The sequence below is a fragment of the Cebidichthys violaceus genome, unplaced genomic scaffold (genome assembly GCF_023349555.1).
Source record: "Cebidichthys violaceus isolate CVI_PGR_0920_01 unplaced genomic scaffold, fCebVio1.0.p SCAF_2, whole genome shotgun sequence".
In the NCBI taxonomy this organism is placed as follows: domain Eukaryota; kingdom Metazoa; phylum Chordata; class Actinopteri; order Perciformes; family Stichaeidae; genus Cebidichthys; species Cebidichthys violaceus.
The window spans coordinates 10,565,776-10,588,551 of record NW_027176372.1 but is presented as its reverse complement, the minus strand read 5'-3'; the positions used below and the strand labels follow the sequence as shown (position 1 = coordinate 10,588,551).

Sequence of the window (22,776 nt, the reverse complement as noted above, 5' to 3'; positions counted from 1 at the left end):
TCCCTCAGAAGTTGTGGCTTAGCCAGAGGCTGACACAGCCATGCAGAACTCGGGATGAGAAATTGCTTTCACTGTACATGCTAAACTACACGCTAAATCGAATGACTGATGCTCTTGAAAGTGTTTGCTGCCGGGCTGTGGTCTTTGCTGTAGTCGGATGGAACACAGTTGACGGGCTTTGCCACGTGCACGAGCGGAGAGAACTTGGCAATCAAGCCGGGGTGTGTTTCCGCTTGTGCAAGAGTATTGATAAATCATTTTTAACCGACTGCAGTGCTACCTTGGCTGTAATAGCTATCGATAAGACAGTATATTCACACTCAATCTCACCCATTGTGTTCCGCGGCCCAACCCGGCGCTGTTACAAACACCAGAGAGCCGTGTGTAGTGTAACACAGGCATTTAACAGGAATGCACACACTATTTTTTTTTCTCTATTTCCTACTCTTTCTCCCACCACGAGTGTGAAACCTAATCATCACTGGAGGCCGCAATCATTTCTATCTAATCTGGAGACACACACACACACACACACACACACATGCCTGACAACAACTGCAAGCAGCAACTGCGAGCTTGTATTATCTCCGCTTCTACTAAAAAGGTCTGCTTCATGGAAACCTATCCTATCTGGAACGAGCATTGGAAAGAATGTAGTGGTTCAGGGTCGCCATTTATTACAATCACGGGAAGAAAAAAGATACGGGACTCCATAGGCCTTTTGCATTCCAGCTGTTCGCGAACAAGAGGCGCAATGGAGAGGTTGTTATCTCGGCTGCCTTTGCTAACTTCATCCACACATTTTCCACCAGCTCGGATTCTTCTGTTCACCTTATTTCTCTCCGCGGTAGTTTAAGTAAGCCTGAAAAAGCTACATCAAGCGGCCCTCTCTCCGACTACTTAACCGCCTCGGTCTCTCCCTTTGCACCGTTCTCTTCAGCCCGCCACGTCTTCCGCGCACATCTCGGTGGGGAAGCTGACGGTGAGGGTTCAGCACAGAACCCCCTCACAGCTGTGCCGTCCTATTACCTCTGGCAGTCATCTCACTGTCACACTGATCAATGATTCATGCGCGCGAGAGGGCTTCGGCCTGTTAGCTCGCTGCACTGCTGCTCGCTGTCGCCATTGTGCCGCCGCCGCCGCTGCTGCTGCCACTCTCGCTCCGGTTATAATGACTGGACTCACTCTGAGTCTCTCTCTCTCCAACGTGTGATGGCTGTGTGTGTTTTTGCAGGAGTGCCGGAGAGAAAGATGGACACTAAAGAGAGATGGATAGACAGACAAGGAGGGGGGGAAAAAAGAGAGTGAGAGTGAAGGTTCATGCTGAGCTCATGCTGCTGGCATAACTGACTGCATGCTGTGTCGAAGCGTGTGTGTAGGAGTGTGTGTGTGTGTTTTATGAAGGATCAAAAATGTATCAAATCCTATAAACCAAGAAGTGAGTGGAACTTGAGGTATTTGTTTTGCTACTGCACATTCTCATTTTAGATTATTCTTTTGATGATGTTGTGAATGTTCCCAATTATAGAAACACCCGGCACACCGGTGGCCAAGTGGTCAAGACACAAGCCGCATAACTGCAACGTCTCCAGGTCCACTTCACCTGGGGACTTGTTAGTTATACCCGCTTCCTTTCCTGTCGGTTTCTATACAATCAGCTGACCGATAAATATTTTAGTCCAAAAACAAGGAATCGTAGACAAACTGGAGTTTCCTGGATGAGTTTATAATACCACTGCTACCGTATGTTTATGTTGCCATCATCAGTTTGTATTATTTCAACTTTGATTCTGAGAAATTGTGTTCTCGACATGTTTGTGTAACAGATGGCTCCAAATACTACAATACCCATAATCCTCAGCCGGCAAAAGAAGCAAGACAGTGACAAGAATCAGAGCTGTAGCATTGTAACATTGTGTGCCATAGTTGCTTAATTCATGTAACTTTAACCCAGAGTGAGACACAAAATCCACTTAAAGGAATAGTTAGGTACCTTCAGTATGTTATCATGTTTGCATACTGCATATTCCTCTCTAACAAATTACATTTGATTGCTAATACGCCTGTGTGGGGCCTCTTCCTCCTTGTAAACCCCTGTGGGTTTATCGGGCCCCAACCTTGGAACCCATCAGCTATCGGTCTGACGACGGATAAGCCTCTGGGGAAAAGGGGCTATATATCCGAGGGACCAGTTGGTATCCGAGCAAAGACTTCCTGTTCAGCACGCTGCTCGTCGTTTCCACTGCGATTAGCAACTTGAGATACAAAACCGGAGGTATAGTTGATAGACGACGTGTACGACCGGACTGTTTCTCGAGAAGCCAGTTTACAAGCTGATCTCCAACCAATAACAAGCTGAATCACCATCACACAATAGACGATGGGTTTCAAGATTGCATTTCAGCCTCTCTGTTTACCTGCATTCAACCAAAGACTGCTCCAACCCGATTGGTCAATACCTCTCGCACTACAAACAGACACCAGAACGCTTCCAATGCCAAAATCGTTTCCCCTTGCCTCCAGTTTCTACATAGGAATGCAGCATCTGTACATGCTTGTATATTTGACCTTTTCATCAAACCAGAGGAACACTAACGCGGTTGCTCATTTGACATTCAGCTCACTAGCTTTTTCGGCAACAATATCTCTCATGGCAACAATGACAACTCAGCTAAATCTCTGCGTCCACCTGGTAAAAAGCAATAAAGTAGACCTTGAGCTACTGTTTTAGATTTGTTTTTTTAAGGTTAAGATTGAACCTTCACCTTCAGCAGTTGCTCATCTTTTATACTCATTCAACAAGTTTCAAGCCTTGGGAGAGCTCCAACAGCCAGCTGCCTCCAGCAATTAAACAAGACTCTTGGTTGAGGAATCCTGGACGTCCTTGCCTGTCGCTCCTTAACTACTCAGTTTCTAAAATACCCAGAATTAACTTGGTCAAGTGAAGAACAACAAACATGCCGTCACTGCTCTTAATATTGCTGTGAGGACATCATCTCCTCAAAAGTACAAGAGCGTACACACACAAGCTTGCACTCTCCACTACCGTCCTCTCCTCATCATGCTCCCAGGTCCTTATCCCCCTTCGCCTCGGTCTGTGTGTGTGTGTGTGTGTGTGTGTGTGTGTGTGTTCGTGCTCTGTGGCCCTAGATGCTAAGTGTTCCAGCAAAAGGTCAACAGCTATAAAACAAGAGAGCGAGAGAGACCGAGAGAGAGGCTGATGAGCAGGAGCAGGATAAGTAGGGTCTGAGGGGCTTTCGAGGAGGGCTGGAGTGGTGAGGAGGAGAAGTGAGGACTGTCGCCGCAGAGTCATTACTGGAGTGGCTAACACTTGGCTAACGTAGGTGTGGGGGGTGGGTGGGGAGTGAAACAAGGAGAGAAAGAAAACCAATCTAGATGAGAGGAAGTTAGGAGAGAATGGAGCACGAGAGACTGAATGGCGGAAATTCTAAATGTATCAGTTTAGGAATAGCTTGTCAAGCCTCTCCGAGCACTCTTGCAGACTAATTCATGAAACTATGATAGGTTGTTTCACTCCACTGCGCAATATAATGCAGTAAAAACGGCTGCGAAGCGTACAAACCTACATCTGTAGGTGCGACGCAATATTTCATGTTTAATTATCTCCGCCATGCGTAAGCCCTGGGGGAGGAGATTATGCGTGCGCAAGTGTGTATCTGTCCGCCGCTAATCCCACATACTACTGGACCCATCGGCATAATATTTTTCTATATTCATTTGTAACTGTATGCTGAAAGACCTCTCATGGCTGCGGAGATTCACACTGTTTAAAAAAGCTGTTTGATTGACTCCTCATTCATTTGAACCGGCCGGTAGGGGCCGCAATAGATCAGCAACTGCTTCGGTTTAGATTCTTGTTTCTGCTAGGGGTTAGAAATGTACGCGCACAGGTGAGCCTAATGTTCCATTTTTCTGAAAGAATATTTTTGGGGGCTTTTTGCCTTTATTTGATAGCAATAGTCAAGAAAGGGAGAGAGAGAAAGAGGAGACAAAATGTTGCAAAGTGTACATGAAGTGTACTCATTCATTTGCAGACGCACCTGGTGGAGATCTGCACCGTACTGAGTGCACTTTCCTTGTTCTAATACAAGAGAATTGATAATGGAATGTAGTATAAAGGTAATCTCCGCGGGATTGTCTCTAAACCCAGTACCACTGCAAACTAAATGTGATTCATCTTCAACATGTTTTTTCTGTGCGTTTTCTTTCCACCTGCCCGTCTCTGAAGACGGAGTACTTACAGCACCAGACAACCAGAAGGGACTTTGCCGAAGACTAAACCCATGAAATTGAATGTACAAATCTTGCTTTACAGTTTGTCGCACCCCCCACCCACACCCACCACCACCACCATCAACAGAATGAGTCATCACAACTAATTTCACAGCAATGTGTTAATAACAAACCCTCCACACACACACACACACACACACACACACACACACACACACACACTGCATCTTTCTAAAATGAAAATAAGAAAACTACAGTAGGGAAATAGAAAAAAAACCGTCACACTGATGTGAAGAATCTGCTCGTGTCCGTGTCTGGACTCGTCACAGGCTGACAGTTCAATTAGTCTGAACTAAATGATGCATGGCGTCTCCCTCATGGCCCCGGTAGTCGTCAATGTTCTGCAGAGAAGAGCTCATATTGTGCATGAGTAGACGGCTAAACCGACGGCGGCTAAGGCTAGTCGGGAGTTAAAATGTGCGATTCGCTGATCCCCCACAGATGCCCGAGTGGAGCATGGGACCAAATTGGCTTCAACTCTCTGAGCTCATAAATTTGCTTTGCAGAGAAAGTATATTTTTTTTTCTGCGCTTCTGCAACATAAAGTGACTGCAAATTATCTATGTGGAGTTTTAATTAGGTGTTCTTCATCAGCTGGCGGAACCATGTGCGGGCAAGCGTGTAGGTGTGACTGAGCATGTACGTGAAACTAGCGGCAGGTACATTTACGCGCCTGCGCGTCGAGTGTGCCACACCTGTGCGACCGTGTTCGGTCATGCGGTTTAGTCGTGGATTTGTTTTCCTAAGCAGCCATTTTGTGCGGGTGTCGGCAATCAGCAGACAGGAGAGAGACAGCGGAGATGTTTGAAGTCGTTAGAAGTTCCTTACCTTGATCTGCATTCAGCAGCCATCCTCCGACTGCCACCAGCGCATAGTAACTTTGTGATTTGAGGCTTTGCTTTTGTTTGATGTTCCGAATGTGTCAGAGGAGAGAAAAACCTGCAATGATTTATTGCATTTGCTTTGTTCCCCTTCACATCAGCAAAGGGGGCATTCACTTTTTGAGATTAACGTGAAAACTAAAGCAGCGTTGGTGTACAATCACACGTGAGAGGGAACCCCGTGATTGGTCAGAGGGAGGTGAATGTTTTACCGAACATTTTATTGACAGCCTTGCAAGGCGCTAATTAATTTCCTTAATGGCCAGGTGTTAGTTTGTTTTTTATTTAACGGCATGCTGGATTGTTGTCCCAGTAAACAGTTTTATGAGTGGGAGGGGAAATCCAGTATCCTCCCATCCTCCCATACCCTTTGTTGTTTAAAAGGCCCATATGGATTGTGAATCGGCAGCAGCTTTCAAAGCATCATTAGTCATGCATAAAAGACTGTGTTAGCGCTTTAATGCCAGCCCTGGGCTCCGGCTCTGAAGATCTGCCTTAATTGCCCACCGCTGCTGCGTTTCGTGTCCATGTACGCATGTGTGCGTGCGTCTACTGGACGCGGATGTGTTAAGAGTTTGTGTGTGTGTTCTTTGTGTATTTACTAATTGTCCGCTGCCTTGCCGGGCTCTATTAAGCACATAAAGTGAGCGAAAACTGTGTGATGAGCATTAAAGAAGGTTCGGACACACCTCTCTACGTGCCTTGAATAAAGATCTTTTCTGTCTGCTTTTTCCTCTCCCTTTGGCTGTCACTGTGTGTGTGTGTGTGTGTGTGTGTGTGTGTGTGTGTGTGTGTGTGTGTGTGTGCGTGCGTGTGTGCGTGTGTGTGTGTAGCGGTCCACCTGTTAGGTCTGACCTGGCATCTGCGGCACGGCGAGAGCCAGCTGTATGAGAACGGCTTGAGCTCGGCGGACCATCAACAGGAGGACCGCAGCAAAACCAGGCCCACCAGCTCCATTCACCTGCTGGACACACTCAACCCGGAAAACACACACGCCGGCGACAAAGGTGAGCTGGCACACACGCAGTACACACCATGACAACAGATGTTCCTCACCGTCAACACCAATAAAGCACATGTTATACAGTATTTTTGCACTTTCATATATATTTAATCTATTGAATGAATGCTGGCTTAAAGTATTTTTTAAAACACTGAAACTATGATGGGCTCCTTTTTTTTTGTATTTATGTGACATTTTAAAAGCAATAAGGCAAGTGTGCAGGTTGTTATATAAAGCAAGAGTAATGGTAAAACCAGGCTAATTTCAATTTATTTTCAGGAAATTCAGTTACATAAAGGAGGTTTAAATAAGTCCGACCCAAGTTACCATGGAAAGTATCCCTCTACTTTAGCCTGGTCCTGGTCCGGCCGTTTTTTAGACTGACTTCAGCCTTTTTGCAGTGCATGTGAAATGTATCATGTTTTGACATGAGCTGCCTTTACGGCGTCATTAAAATCTGAAGTCATATGCTTTTCAGTCTCTAGGGAAAACTTCACTGATTTTGCACATCAAAGTGTGTTTACTGGTCTTGGGGAGCACAACTGCAGATGTGAAAATAGTTGTTGTAAACAGGTTTGTGGCTGCGCTGAGTCTGATAAATCCTGAACTTAAAAAAAAACTCACTGCTTGACGCTAGCATAACACGACCAAATCTGTGACAGAATTGTTGCCAGTTGAGTTGCATTGTGGGTCATGCAAGTGCCAGGTTTTGACAAGGCATGAATGAAGAATGTCTGGAATAATAAAAGCTGATATCTCCAGTTAAACTGTCAACTAACTGTTCAATGCTAGTACTCCTTTAACCATATGCACAGTATTTCGGTCAACATATGTGTTTTTAATTGCACTGCATTTATTATGAAGCCAACAAATAACTTTGAAGGCAACCTGTCGCCTTGTGTGCAGCCTGCAGCCAACATTTTTCTATTTCAAATGTCTCCGAAATGAAATTAAAGAAACGGACACCCAGAAATCGGGCCATAGAAATACACAAGGGACAGACAGACAGATATTCTTCAAACTGTATTTCCATCTAATGGATGCTGTTCTGTCACTTACAGCACAATTCAACTCATAGCTTCAAAGGCTAATTACTTTCTTTCATAAAATAAGTTTGGTTATTGTCATATTTTCAATATGCCAATATTGTTAAATGGTATGTTGCAACTGATCATTATCAGCAAATGTTATACAAATAAATCTTTCATTGTTATGGAATCGATGTGATAAGTACTTGGATGTCAAAGGTCTGCGTTCCTAAGTCATGAAAGACAGCAGAAGTGACTTTGTCTGCTAACATTAGCGATATATCAAACAGGCTTTTCACCATAAGCTCTGCATTTCTGAGCCGCCTTAATTAAACACCCCTGAGCCATGACAACACACACACACACACACACACACACACACACTCACACTCACACACCGAGGAAGGTCAGCTCAAACATACATGTGGAATCAGGTCACATATTAAATTCAGCTCATTGTACTTCTGTTTTTCTCTTTCTGCAAACTTAATTAAATAGAAATCCTCAAAGGACACTCCACCGTTTTTTTGCTATAGGATTTAATGGGAGCACAATTATTGAAATAGAAGGAAGACTCAAATTTTCTCTTGAAATTGAATACGAGCATTTAAACAATGCAATTGGAACATGTTGGGACTATATATCCATTGGCATAAATTCCAATCAGCCTCTTTTTCGTGTCAAGACTCTGGCTTGCATACATAAAACACACCGGGCACAGTGAATGTCCTGATACGATAGAGAGACATCAGTCTGGAGATCAGCCTCCAACTGATTACTCATTTATTAGAAAGGCTAGGTAATTGGTTAATCATGTTTCCTCTTAGCCGGTACGTGACTGGAATAGCCTTTCTCCACTCGGCCTTCTCTCAACTAGCCGGAGGAATTACTAACAGCAATTTAACCCCCGTGACATGGGACATTAATTGTGAGTGTTCCAGGTCATGAAGTCAGGCAGGACACGGCAACCTTCACGCTGAGACTGGCTCTGATGGATATTACATCGGATGCCGTTGGAGCCCATGTTCAGCACTTCAGACTGTGCGAGCCAAACTGCAACCCGCTGCAATTCAGGCAACCTGGGACATCCCTAAAGCAACTATTCTTGATGAATCCTCACATTCCCAAGGATTAACGCTCTCATCAGTAGCTAAATCCTCCGATAGAGCGCGCAGGGGTCACGGGGATTCACTTCCGAGTATTGCCTCACAACAAAATCCATTGTTTCAACTCCTATTGCCGTACGTGCTCGACGGAAGCTGGGAAATCAAAATGGGCAAAGCTAAGCCGTTGCTGTGGCGGGCTCGGATTAATAAAATTGGCGCGGTGGAGGGGGGTCCCCGGGCGGAGGAGGGCCAGAGAGATTAGAGATTAGGCTGTAATCCAGTGTGGCAGATTATCACGCTCATCCTGCTGTACCCATCACCTCTCACACCAAGAGACCACACAATCCCCCAGATTACACGGCGAGGGATAGTGAGGGGCGGCTGCGGGGGATGGAAGTGATGAACAACAAACACGGCACTGCGGGGAGAGGGGAGAGTGATGGGAGGAGAGGAGAATGATTGATGGGTACCAATCTTTTTGAGGGATGTTTGAGATATCCATCATAAAAGTGGCACAAGCTAAATAATTGCTTAATATAATAATATTTTTTTAAAACAACTTATTCGTCATTTCCATGACTCTAATCTACCAAACAAAGAAACCGAGAAGCATTTCTTTAATTATTGGAATAAATGATTTTATTCTTTGATGCGCGGCTGTAAACTCAAGTACAACATAACATCGGGAGCATAACGATGGCTGAGGAGATTGATTGGAGGATAGTTATCAGTTCCTGCTTGTTTCGATATAAACTGATGACACAGTGGGGAGGGATAAAAACGAGCTCAGCGGAATGATTGGAAGGTAGTAATCTGCTTGCGTCCCTGTTCATGTATTTTTAGTGTTGTTGTTTTTATGTCGACTTCAATGCCATGATGATAGGCTCTCCCTCTCTCTCTCCGTTTTGATTTGTCGGCTCCACGACGGAGTCGAGATCCGGAGCAGCAGAACCGTAATCTTACCTTACGAGGGGGGGGGGCCTGCAGTGCGGCGCTAGGTGCTAATTGACACGTCGTGTCATCCGCGTATGGCTAGTGTCTTGTCAAGCCGCGCTTGCGCTGTCTTTTATGTTCTCAGCGCTATCTCTCCTGCCGTTTCAGAGATCACCAGGAGCCCTTCTTAGTCCTCCACACATAAAAGCCTCTCTAATTAGTGCTACATTAATTGCCACTCACCCCATGATAATCAACCTCAGGCTGATGTGCTTGCACTCCATCTTTCCCCTTCCCTTTTCTCTATTTCTATATCTGACACACACACACACACACACACACACACACACACACACACACACACACACACACACACACACACACCCACACAGAAATTCCTCTGATTCAGATGAAAGCAGAAAGTGCCCAGAGAATAAATTTTCTGTCAGTGGATTCCCTGCCTTAATGAAGCACATTGAAGTTTGAGAATAATATTTCAGTCAACTCGGGCCGCCAGATGTATTAATGATACGAAGTGATACAAACTGACATACAGTAGAGCGGCATATTGCCTCATTATAACGTGAGGATGATGAAATGTTGTGGAGCCTGTTGGAACGCCATCTGAGGCCTAAAAAAAAAGAAAAAACCCACGTGCATGAGAGGGGAGTTAGCGGTGAATTGTTTTCACTCCATCCGATTGGTGTGGTCGGAAACGGTGCGCAGATGGATGGCATGTGACACAGACAGAGAGGAGGGCTCTTAAAGAGCACATCAATATTCTAGGCTGCGTGCAGAGAGAGCGGAGGGGGAGAGAGGCTGAGCAGTGTGTGTGTGTGTGTGTGTGTGTGTGAGTGTGTGTGTACAGAAGAGTGTGTATAATGGTATGCATGTATGTGGGAAAAGGAGACGTGTCTGTGGGAGAGATGAGTGTGTGTGCATGTGATGGACTGGTCCCTGTTACACCGGTCTCATTGATTTTCTCACGCTGGGCTACAGTCTCTGGATGTAACACACACACGTACCCACCCACATACACGGACACACACACACACACACACACACACACACACGCAGAGACAGTATAGATCACTTAGTGAACCCCCCTGCTTGAGCGCCTCACTGCAACAGCGGCTGTGACTCAGCTCGCATTGGAAACATCTCGACTAAACACGGCCGAAGAAATTAAACATAATTTCAAGCCTCAGTGAGTGTCAATTTTTTATCTTCTTGGACTAGGACTTCATTTCTGGTGAAAAAATATTTACCACGATACCTTTGCCAAAGTGTGACCAAAAGGGATTAAACAGGCTTCTTGAGGTATTTGATACCTTGCTTGAATACTTCCATCTTATGCTCATACAGATACTACAATTCAGAGTAAAATACTGTACTTTTTTTACTACTGGTTACTAGTTATGTAACATATGAGCATGAGCAATACAACAAATTCTTTTTGATTGAGCCATATTTCCACATGAATGCATCAGAAGTAACATCATGTAACATGTAATAATACGTGTCTCACAGGGTCCACTTCTCATACCTTTAGATATCCACAGAGATGCAACCATTATCACCATTACTTGTGTGTTCTCTTTCATTCTACTCTCTGTGCTCTTGATTTTCACTGCAACAACAAAGTCCTATGGAAACGGCACAATCATGGCTAGAAGTAGGGAGAACTCAAAGATGTCTTTAGTGCAGTATAACACAGTTACCATGCCATAAATTATAAAATAATAAATTAACGCCAGTTGAATTTCTTTGATAATGCTTTTTTTATAAGAATTAGCAAACAATGGAATCTATAGATCCAGCTTTTTTCCAAGTGCCCACAAGTGTTACCACTGTTGGGGAAAAAAAAGTTCCAGTTGCACTGAGGAGCACAGAATTTAATGTTTTTCACAGTATCTGATTAAAGCAAACGGTTTATTTGGGGTGAGATGTAAAATGAAAAATCAAAATTGGCTCTGTTTTGGTTGCTTTTTCTGATGGAGGTGTTTGACACACATAATGTGTTCATGGACTGTCTGAAACAAGAAACTCTTGACCATAGTGAGGGTTTTTAAAGCTTCTGACAGGGATAAACGGTGTAGTTTAGTCCGTTGTTTGAAGAAAACATGCTTTTCAATTTTGCCGGCAGGTTTTTGGGCTCAGAGCTTAATCCAAAGTGTAAACTATTCATCATATGTTAATGTGTAAACATATCATTTGTACATCTTCCTGTTACAAATGAGCCACATATGACACACAAATTAATTTACAATGCTTTCTTCATCCCCTTAATCTAAAGTGTAAACTACACACCTGTTACACATCAACATAGTTCCTTATTAACTTATAAATGACGAATGACTGATGACTGTTATTATGAAGTGCTACCATTTCTCTGTAACGGTTGTCCTCAACCTGTTGTTCAAGATCACAAAATAATTTTAAGAGATCACAAGAAAGTTGAACACACTTTATCTATATAGAGCTTTTTTTTCTTGAAACACTGGATACTTCCTAAAGTGAATCAATCCAAGAAGGAATATATTTCTACCTTCTTGGAAGAGCCGAGTTAAAAAAGGAAATGGCCTCAGCCCAGACTGCATCAGTGCAAGCTTAGCAGAGGGCAATAGAAAAAAAACAAGAAAAGAAAACTCAAGTGCTTCCTCCATATGTCATTTCATACAACACATATTACAGGTGTAACCATGTAAGTGCACTCAGTGTCATAGAGGGAATGAGTGTGTGAACAGGCAGACTTGTCTGTCACAGACGCAGCCCCGGGGCCTGATGGTGGAAGGTAAAGGGACGAGAGAGTAATGGAAGGCCCCCAGGCCAAGAGCATTATCTTCTCCTGACTCTGACTGACACTCATTAGGCTGCGCAGTGGAGAGAGGAGGCTGAAAGCTTATTAAACCAACTGCTCAAAAGGCCCTTAATTGAATCCAAGTAATTATAGAGACCTTGCCCATTGTGATATTTTTATTCTTCCTGCGGCAAACTCAATCTCTCTTGTATTTGGAACACCATTAATGTTGTCTGCACCAATGTGTGCGAGATGGACACACACAGGCCCAAGCTGCGATATCGACTGGCTCGCACGCACACACACACCCACACACACACACACACACACACACACACACTCACAGTTCCGGTCCCCCCAGACATGTCCCGTCACCAAGACCCCGGCTGCACTTTTAGTCTGTTCTCGCTTCATTAGAATCTGAGGGATAATAACATTAATTGCAAAGACAGTTTAGTTCCTTTGAAAATAGATTACAGGTGTAATTGTTTTACCTGAATTACCCGCAGGCAAGAGAAATTAATTAGACCTTGTGTCCCAAGTCCTAATGTAGCTCATCTCTTTTGCTAGCCTGGTGTGCGCACACACACACACACACACACACACACACACACACACACACACACACACACACACACACACACTAACTAACTAACTAGACACACAGAACATTCAGCGACAGACAACAGATGGACGAACAAACTCTTTCACACCTAACTCGTTCAGTCCGGTTGAAATGAACTACGGGTGCCCTGTTGGTACGGTTTGTTTGTACCGGTGTGAACGCAAATAAACCAGATATGATAGCAGATATGTGATGTTAGCATGATTTCAAAAGCTTAGCCCCTAATAAATCTGCTGATCGTTAAGTCTGCGAAGCGTTCTTATACCCTAATTGATCTGTGTTTAAGGCCATGTATATAAGCACGTTGTCATGGGTGTTTTTTCCTGAGTAGTTATTTGAAAGCTGTTGAAAAGTGTGTTTTGAAAAGTGTGTTTTGTCAGTCCATTAAAAAATGTGCGACAGCGATTCGGAGTGTTCCTTATTCGCGCACTGTCTTCGCTCAAGTCATCTGGGAGCGTGCAACTGGGACTTCTGTGCAACCCCGCTTCTCCCGTTATTGATCACACAAAAGCAGTTATTAATCAAAGAACATACATATTCACATCAGAAGCATGAAGCCCCACATGGGTCCTGATGATGCAGGATAACAACCGCCAAAACTAGCCAATCAAAGAGCTACCTTTCAGTCCGTATCACTTCATGTTTGCTCCTCTTGGTTCGTTTGTAAAAAATGTCGGTGTGAGCAGGAACCGGGCCAAAAACTGAAACGCAACAATGTGTCAAGTTTTCCCCTTGGTGCAGATCAAATGAACCGAACTACAGGTGTGATTCACACACTTTACAACGAGGATGGCATTACAGAAGGGCTGTCAGTTGGTCGATATGGTCGTGTCCCATTGGTCGGACGATCGCTGGTGTACTTCAACAGGGAGGGATGTTACTGTGTGTTTGAGAAAGACAGAGAGAGACAGACGTCATGTCCGTAAGGAAGGGTAACTTGTTTTGCTGCCATTCAATAACAAAGAACATAATTTTAACAGCGGGAGACACGTCTATAATGCATAAAGTTGCCGGTCTACAGGTCGGGGTCGGTTGATTAATGCATATTTTTTTGGGGTTGAGGCAGTGCGGATTGGTTCTCATAACATGTCGAATGAGTGCAGGTGTAATAAAACCCTGACCAGCGTATCACTTCTTGAATTTGAGTGTGAACATATCAGGCATAAGTCAATATGTTTGTTCAATAACTAGTCTTATGTTTTTTTTTATTGTATAACTGCTGGCGCTGCGACAGCTTCGGGGGCTTGTTCTATTTTTGGAAAGCACATGAATGTGGGCAGGTGTGCGCTGGTTGGCATTGAGTGCGTTATTCTCATTTGTGTACAATAAACAGGTTAAAGTAATTAAACACGCTGCATATAGCTTTCCATGTTTTTGTATCATTCATTTAGGCTACCAGGTAGAATGCACAATACACTGTGGATTTAATTAATCTAGAGTACTTCTAAGTACTAGATAGAACTTCAGTCTTTTCTTTGGACTACATCCCTACAATGTACTGATGGTAGTTTGTCATCAGAAACGGGAAATCAGAAAGTTAAGAGTAATCCAGATGTCCTGTGGCGTAGGAACCTTTCAGGTGCGAGTTTAGGAGGACATATTGCGATGTGTGTTGCATATTGTGGGGGACTAGTGTCAATGAGGGCATTAGCTGTGTTATGTTCACGCCATACCGCACTAAAGAATAATTGGCTGAGGCAGAATTATTATTATACTGTACAGAATGTTGGTTCCAAGCAGACCTGCCCCCTAATCCTCAAATCATTTCCATCAAGGACACGTTGTGCTTGATGACAGACATGAATAACACTTTCATCGCCGCTTTAAACAAGCCTTATTTTGAAATAAACCTTAACACATCTCTTTGCTAACAACGTGCTGCCAACTAATGATGAAACGCGCGAGAAGAGATTCATGCGGCGCCATTTATTTATACTTTCTTTGTGAGCAACCCACAGCAAAATGTGAATTTTCAAGTTGCTTTTTCCGATTATTAAAGCCACAAGATATCATGGTGTGAAGGAATATTACCTCCCTGCTCGCACGTCAGGCTTGTTTTTCAGCTTGTGTTCCTTTTGCCTGCTGAGGAGAATTAATCGGAGATCTTCTTCTTTTTATTTTTTCTGAAAGAGACCTTCAAAAAATGGTCTCGGGTTTTGTGCTGAGATGCGCGATGGAGCACATTGATTGACGGCAGTAATCTGAGCAGCAGGGGAGACCCTGGAGGAGCCCCAGCCACCATGCGATCTGTCTGGTTTGTGGGGGACTCCCAAAAACGCCTCGAACCGCCCCCTTATTTTTATTTTTTATTTTTGTTACTGGAGCTGCAGTGTTGTGCTCCACTGCTGAGACAAGGAGAGAGAGATGCAAGGAGGTTTTTTTTCTTCTTTCTTGCATCAGCAGCTGTAACTTGACGCCACCACCTCCTCTTTTGGACATGGTCCTCTCCTCTCCTCGCTTCTCTTCCCTTCTACGCTCCGTCCCCCCGTCTCCGACACCCAGCCACCCGTCCTCGCGGCTGACCCGAGCACCGCTTTCTGTCGCCGGGTTGCATCAGAGCCTGAGAGGCGCTACACAGTCATTAGCATCAGAAGGACCTGCCTGCTCATCAGCCCGCCAGCCTGCCAGCCTGCCTGCTCGTCAACCCGCCCGCGAGCCTGCCAGTGTTCTGCCAACTGTCATGCCCTATTCATGTCCCATTCATCTATTGTTGAATAAAAGGCTGCTCTCCTCGGGACATCCATCCCTCTTGCTGGCCTTTTTTCTTTTTCTTTTTTTCTTTTTTGTGTGCGGCGAGGCACAGGAGCGAGGATTAGCTGTAAAAGGAATAGACTGCAGAGGTAGAGACTCGGCAGGAATGCATGAATGCATACCGTAGTCCTGCCAAGCTGCTTTTATTCTGTCCGCTAGATGTTTTAGCACGGGGGACAATTTATGCTTCACACGGGACACCTGCCTCTTGTATCTCTTTCATTGTAAACCATTTTGAACTCTCTTTTTGTTCTCACTCCCCTCTCATGTTTCCCTCGCTTTGTTTTCTTTCTTTTTTTTCTGCAGCTCAGTCTAGTTCAATCAATTAACCAGTTAATCAATTGACTTTGCTTCTATCCAAATGAGCAGAAGATAAAAGCGATAGAGGATTAAAAGAAGAATCAAATGCTTTGCCTCTTATTAGCATGATGTTTGACCTTTTGTGAGACTATGTTTTGGGTTTGGTATTTTCGGTCTAAATGGTCTACAGCCATGTCAGCTGCTGTGGGAGAATGTAAATACGCAATTAGCTCCAAACAGTTGTGTTTTGAGCTAAATGTTAACATCAGTGTACTAACATATCCTAACATGCTGCTTTTTAGCAGTTGACATGTTTACCATCTTAGCTTAGTGTGTTAGCATGCTAATCTTAGCAACAAAGTCCTCATTTGTGCAGGTATTTGGTCAGAAACCAAAGTATTTAACAAGTTAGAAGTCTGACCTGATGATTGACTTTGATAAAAAGGGGATGCCCAAAGTTATTACAATACATCCTGAGGGGGGATTTATATCCGTAACAAATTTCACGACGATCCATCCAATAGTTGCCGAAAAATTTCACTCAAAACCACAAGTGAGAACCTTGTGATTGTGCTAGAAATAAAGTCAGGCAGATCACCAACGCCATCGTCCTCTTGGCACCATGAATGTCAATGCACCAACATTGCATACCTAAAAAAAGGAACGGCTTCGGTAGAAACCGGAGCTACACTCTCCAACCTCCCTGTCCTGTGTGACAGCACATGTGATATATATATGCCGGCAAGCCTGTGGGTGGGCACGGGGGTTCGCCGTAATGGAGTGGTAAAGCTGCAGGCATTATGGATCGAGAGCATGCGGCCTCGTCCATGAATCTGCCCCTAACTGTTCTTCTGCCTTTGTGGCCGTAACGATCGGCCGGCTCCCCTCTGTCACCATATTTCCTCCATCTTAGTTTAGAAGCAGAGATATATCTCTCCATAAAGGGGCCCGACACAAAGAGGGCTGGAGAGCCTCGCCCCGCCCCCCCCCCCCCCCCCCCGACACAAAGGACTCCGGCCCGGTAGCTTGATAAAGGCTTGTGGTGAGGAGAGGAGCTGATGGCCAGGGGGACTGTTGGAAAGACCTATTCTCTTCACACACAAAGACACGCTCTCACTCAAGACGCTATCTCCATGCCGTGACGCTGTTTGTGAATGCCTGCGTGCCTCTGCCCTCCTCACTTTCTCCTCATCCACCTCTCTGTCTTCCTCCTTTTCACACACACACACACACACACACACACACACACACACACACACACACACACACACACACACACACACACACTCTTCCTTTCTTGTTAGAAGATGCTAATATAGCACACGACAAAGCCCCAGTAGACAGCTCTCCGACAAAACACTTCCTTTCTAAAGCAGTTCATCTTTATGCAGAGCCTATCCCAAGGATTGCCAGAGCATGGTCTCTTAAAAAGCAGGATGTTTTTTTTTCCACCGGGCGCTCACTCATTCCTGTCTAGCCAGTCTCCCTTTATTAGCAGACGCTGATGTTTCAAGGCATCTCAGGTCAGTTATTAATTGCTCCCTCTGATACCGAATAGAGCTCCCCGTCTTACCTGACGGATCTGCAGAATGTGACTTAACAATATCTCCTGTTTGTGTGTTTTGTTTTTTTCCCTGTGCAGAGAAATGGGTGCGAGGCCGGGCCATCGACCGTGGCGAGGTCGACGTCGGAACCCAGCAGAGCCAGGCGATCCCGCCGGGACTCTTCTGGAGGTTTCATATGACTGTGCACCATCCTACCTACATCAAGTTCAACCTGTCCCTCTCGCACAATGCGCTGCTCGGGGTTTACGGACGCAGGAATATACCGCCTACACACACTCAGGTAGAGGAGGCTCCTGTCGTAGCATGCTGTTCACCCAGATGGGCTTGTTTGCTGAAGTGCCACGTAGCACATCCACGCTAATGCACCGCCTCTTCTCCGGTCTTTCATCCGCACTGAGGCTGTTTTTGAGTGAGCTGACTTCACAAAAATGTGATAACTAAAAAATTCTGGCCTCAAAAAGATTAAAATAAGATCAATTAAAATGATTTAATTTCAGCAAACCAAAATATATTCTTTTTTAAATTAATTTATTTGTCTGTTTGCTGTTATTCATACAACATCCTTGCTCTGAGCGCTCTCGACTTTGCCTGCAAGCTCACACAACTTGACTGTATAGTGTGGCACAATTTTAACCAATACAGAGATGGGAGTATGTCACTTCTGATTGGCTGATTTCTTTCCAGTCGGATTGCATGTTGAATTGGCTGTAATTTCACAGGTAGAAATTGCGGATCACTTTGCTGATTTTAAATAATTTAGTTCGGTTCCAAAAAGTCATAGTCGCTGACCGTAGCTAGCTTGTTCCTCTTTCAAGCTGAGGGATTGCATCACCATTGAGGTGCAGGTCAGTGCTGCGCGTAAGTGAACACATCGCCGTTCATAACGCCATGACGTTCAGTGACTGTGACTCTTCAGCAATAGGTCCAGTATGTTGCTGGTTCAAGCTTTTTTTACATTCAGTTCAGTACAAAACCAGGCTCACACTAGCACTGTTTATGTGGTTATTACTGTAGCTCAGCAGAGCCATAACATTATGATTGTTTCTGTGAGCTTTTAACCAGGAAGTAACTATATGTATCATCACCACGGTGCTCTCTGACTATAAGCTGTTGATTAGATCAGTGACGATGGTAGATTTAAGTAAGTTCAGTGAGAAGTTTTAAAAAAAATGTCACCGCAAATGACACCTCTGTGTACTGAGTAAGAGGGGAAGCACTGAGGGAATGGAAAATAGTCACAGCACAGTCACACCTCTGTCTTGCTACTGTGGAAGGTACCTAGCCTCCAAATATAATTCCATAAACATATGTCTGCTCAGACAGGTCAGGGGTTATTGTGTAGCAGTAGGAAGTAAGAAAGACAACTTCCTTTCACCTCTAACCTTGTCTGTGATCACCCATTTGAAATGCCAGTAAAGCCAATCACACAACATGGGTGTCAATAAACTGTATTTACGCTTGTTTTGTCAGCACAAAACAACCGATTGGATCAACGTCCGAGTGCAGCAGAGCAGGGATTGCTGGTAGCATTCATGAGCCGTTTGTAAATCCCTATTTTATACTTGTTCTGACCACAGAAATGGAAATTATGTAAACAAGAATGATTTAAACGTGAGTTTGACTGTATGAAAGTACAGCGTAAGAGATGATGGAAAACAGAGCTTAGCAGTCATCCGGGTTTGCGTGCCGTTCTCCTCCCCGATGTTGACTGTGATGCAAAATGTTGATGCTTGTCAACTAAAAGAAGAAGAAGAAGAAGAAGAAGGACGAAGAGGATATTGCCATTTTCCCCACGTGTACAGAGCTCTTTAAAAACAGCTGAACAACGTTCACGTATGTTGTTCTCACAAGGAAACAGCCATTTCTGATTTCGTCAGCTCAGTGTAGATGAAATGACACGTTCCCAGAAACAATACACGCAAGCGTTGTACACCTTGTAGAACAGCGCTGTTGCACGTATACAACACGCACCGAGTCATCTGCTTTTTAACATCAGTGTGCCCCGGCTCTCGCCTGCATGAAGAGGACTAATTAGCTGTTTTTGACACTAGTGTGACACACAGCCCTCAGGGGAAATGAGGCTCAGCGAGCGCTTGCTAGTTCAAGGAGGTTTCAGAACGGAGGGGAGGGGAGGGTGAGACGAGGGTGGCGGGGGAAAGTTAAAGAGGGCGAGGAAGAAGCACAGAGAGGTTTAGACAAACAAAATAATAGTCTGTTCCATTTGAAAACCCGGGTGGTAAAGTCTGCCTGTTCTATTAGCGGCACGTCAAGTTGTTGCCGTGGAACATGTCTGGCGGAGGACTGACCTGCCATGGATCATGATTTCCCTTCCTTTTTTTCTTGGTTTTCTTTTGCGCAATTCGCATCCGATATCCACATTTAATGCTACTCCCCAGCTTTTTTTGTGTGCGGGCAGTTTTCCAATAGCAATTCAATTGGCAGCTTCACGAAGCTCACACACCACCGCACAAGAGACTGGCTCGCAATTTTTCCCTGTTACATTTATGCAGGTTTGACTAAATCCCCGTCTCGCGCCTTCTAATTGGATGGCGTTGTTGTTGTCTGATTGTGTGCGTGTGTGTGTGTGTGTGTGTGTGTGTGTGTGTGTGTGTGTGTGTGTGTGTCCATGTGCTGTGTCCAGTTCGACTTTGTGAAGCTGCTGGACGGGAAGGCGCTGCCCAGGTCTTTGACCGATCCCGTCTCCACCGCCAAAGCTCCCAAAGGCCTGCTGCTGAGCGGCCTCCAGGAAACGGGCTTCATCGAGTACATGGACCCCGGCACCTGGCACCTCGCGCTCTACAACGACGGACGCAACCTGGAGCAAGTGTTGCTGCACAGCACTCCCATAGGTGAGGAGGATCGTTACAGGAAACTGGTTGCCTTTCTTCCACATGTGTCGGCATGAATATGTGTTCTTTTAGTTAGTTGTTTTTTATTTCTGTATCATACCAAACATCTGGCCCATCCCTCATGGGACACTACCATCTTCAGGCTATACATATGAGAGCTAAAGTAAATAAGATAAAATACCACATTGTAAAGTACTACTATGTTATTTCAAATAAAGTATTTGAAACAAGTTTAAAATGAGATGTACACTGAAAATAACTGCTACAAACTGACTTTTTTTCCTCATCTCCCAGGCTAATGGATGAATATTGAACTCTTAGTGCATCATCCATATTTGCAAAATCAATATCTGTTTTTATCTCACTAAGACAAAGTATTGCACGGTTCCTAGTAAAAAGGGCAATGGAAACCAAAATGAAACAAATTTTCTTTATTAGTCAAACATCACATTGAACAAATCCGCTTTTCTTCTTTCAAACTGACACACCGTTCAGTTTCAAGCGTAAATTGTAAAATACCAGATCTCAGCTGAGCACATAAGGCTCCTAATTATAATAATCAGTACCATGTTCATATTTATGTCTTCCCTCTGAGTACTGAGCTCTTGTATCAGGTATTTTATTAAAATAAAAGAGTTGTGAAGACTTGACCTGAGTTAGTTATGGAACTGTATTATTTGTGCACTTCACTGTTTGTTTCTCAGGGTTGCTTCACTCTCGTCCTTTCTCCCCTTTCATCTGTTGATTTTCTCCAACATAAGCACACGGCCGAGAGTAGCAGTCATTGACATTTGAAGGGAACTTTTCCTATTATAAGAGGGAGCTCGGCACGACAAGAGACAGCCGTTAGAAAGGGGAGGACAGCTCCTGTGGTAATGACAGGGCTCGCTAACCGCAGCTCATTGCTATGACACACACGGATAGCAGTGTAATTTGAAGGATGTGAATAATGCAGTAAAATATAGACGGTAGTGGATCATTACCAGGGCAGTTTCTTCACTCCCACTGTGTCCAGTAGTCCTTTAGGAGAAAACAGTGTTGGAAAATGTAGAAGTCACACCTTTGGTGGAGACTTGGTATTTTCTCTGTAGCAGACAGGTGATGTGGTAATTACAGAGCTTACAACGTGTGATGAAAATATATTATGAGAAGCATTGCATGACACTCTATTTTAGCTTCTTTTTTTTAAACTGGGATTGAATTAGTTTTTGTGTTATTGAGTAAATGATGTGGAACACTGCACCGAGCTCTCTGGATGCTCACAATCTAAACGCATCACCGACCTCTAAACAGCCCACGTTGTAAGCCAATCAGTAAACAGTGCCAAAACATGGCACTGTAGACATCTTATTGACAGAGTCTTTTCTGTAATGACTGACAGCATGCGACAGCTAAACACAGATTTTTATTTCAGAGCTGTCAAACGTTTGTTGACACGTGTGCCGTCTATAAAGACTGGAATATACCAGCCCTATTTTGGGTCCCGTGTTTTCGGATTAAACAGGAAACGGCAACAACTAAATAAATAGCAAACTATCCTTTTTCCTCTTCAATGATCAAAACAAATACAGACACAACAGATGGGCTCAGAATAGCAGCCTTTTCGTCCGCCGAGGTTGTCCAAATAATTAATCAAGAGATTTGGCTGGAAAGAGGAAAATAATATTAATGGATTGATGTCAGAGTGCATTTCGCTGCCCATTTACAGCCCTAACGAGGGCTACAAACAGACCCTGCGCTGTTTTTTAGAGGCAGAAAATCAAAACCACTGAGCTACAGTACAATAAATCCCAATAAAAGACACGGTGTGCTGTCGCCCAGAGTGGAGCTTCATGGGGAGACGAGGGAGAAATGAGATGATCTCTGTCGGGAAATTGAGCTTTTCCGCAGCAAATAGTAACCGGATACAACAAAGAAAACACGGAGTATAAATAAGAGGACAGCCAAAGACTGTCGTGGAAATAAATAAATAAAATAACATATAATCAATAGAGCGTATGAGTGGGACAAGAGGGAATATATGAGAACATTGAGAATATGAAAACAATACATGAGATGACGCTGATGCGCAAGAATCCGCTCGTTATCATAGAAACAAGGGGGGTAACCTACGTGTAGCTGCTCAAACATGTAATGCGGCATATTGCGTGTGACAGAAAACACTGTCATAGATGATCACTATTATAATCATCTCCATAAAGGTAAAAAGAAGAAAGTTATGGTAAGACAAAGCTGCATGTGTTTGGTTAGTTGACCTGTATCAGTCAGACATTATAATGTTCTCTCATCTGTTGACTGACCAGCTCTCACACACACACACTCACACACACACACTCACACACACACACACACACACACACACACACACACACACAGCATCCAGTTACATCTCAACTCTGTTGTGTATATATACTGTATATATGTGTGTTACTTGCTTACATACATACATACATATGCCATAATATATGCTGATATGCGTATACATACACTCTTCATTTCTCAGTGATTGTGACTATACTGTTTAAATCTGTCACATGTAAATGTTGGGGGGAAAAAAGAATAAAAAGGTTGAGCACAACATCTGCTGATTTAAAAATAGATATCATTATGTGGATTCAAAT

General features: G+C 44.1%; 1 protein-coding gene across 1 annotated transcript in view; it reads left to right on the top strand.

The window, feature by feature from the left end:
- The window catches only part of tenm1 (teneurin transmembrane protein 1), a 163,208-nt gene that overhangs the window by 66,656 nt on the left and 73,776 nt on the right, over positions 1 to 22,776 (top strand). The window contains 3 exon segments of the mRNA XM_068714351.1: positions 6,029 to 6,202; positions 17,384 to 17,586; positions 19,948 to 20,155. Of these exon segments, the coding sequence (XP_068570452.1) occupies positions 6,029 to 6,202; positions 17,384 to 17,586; positions 19,948 to 20,155 (585 nt within the window).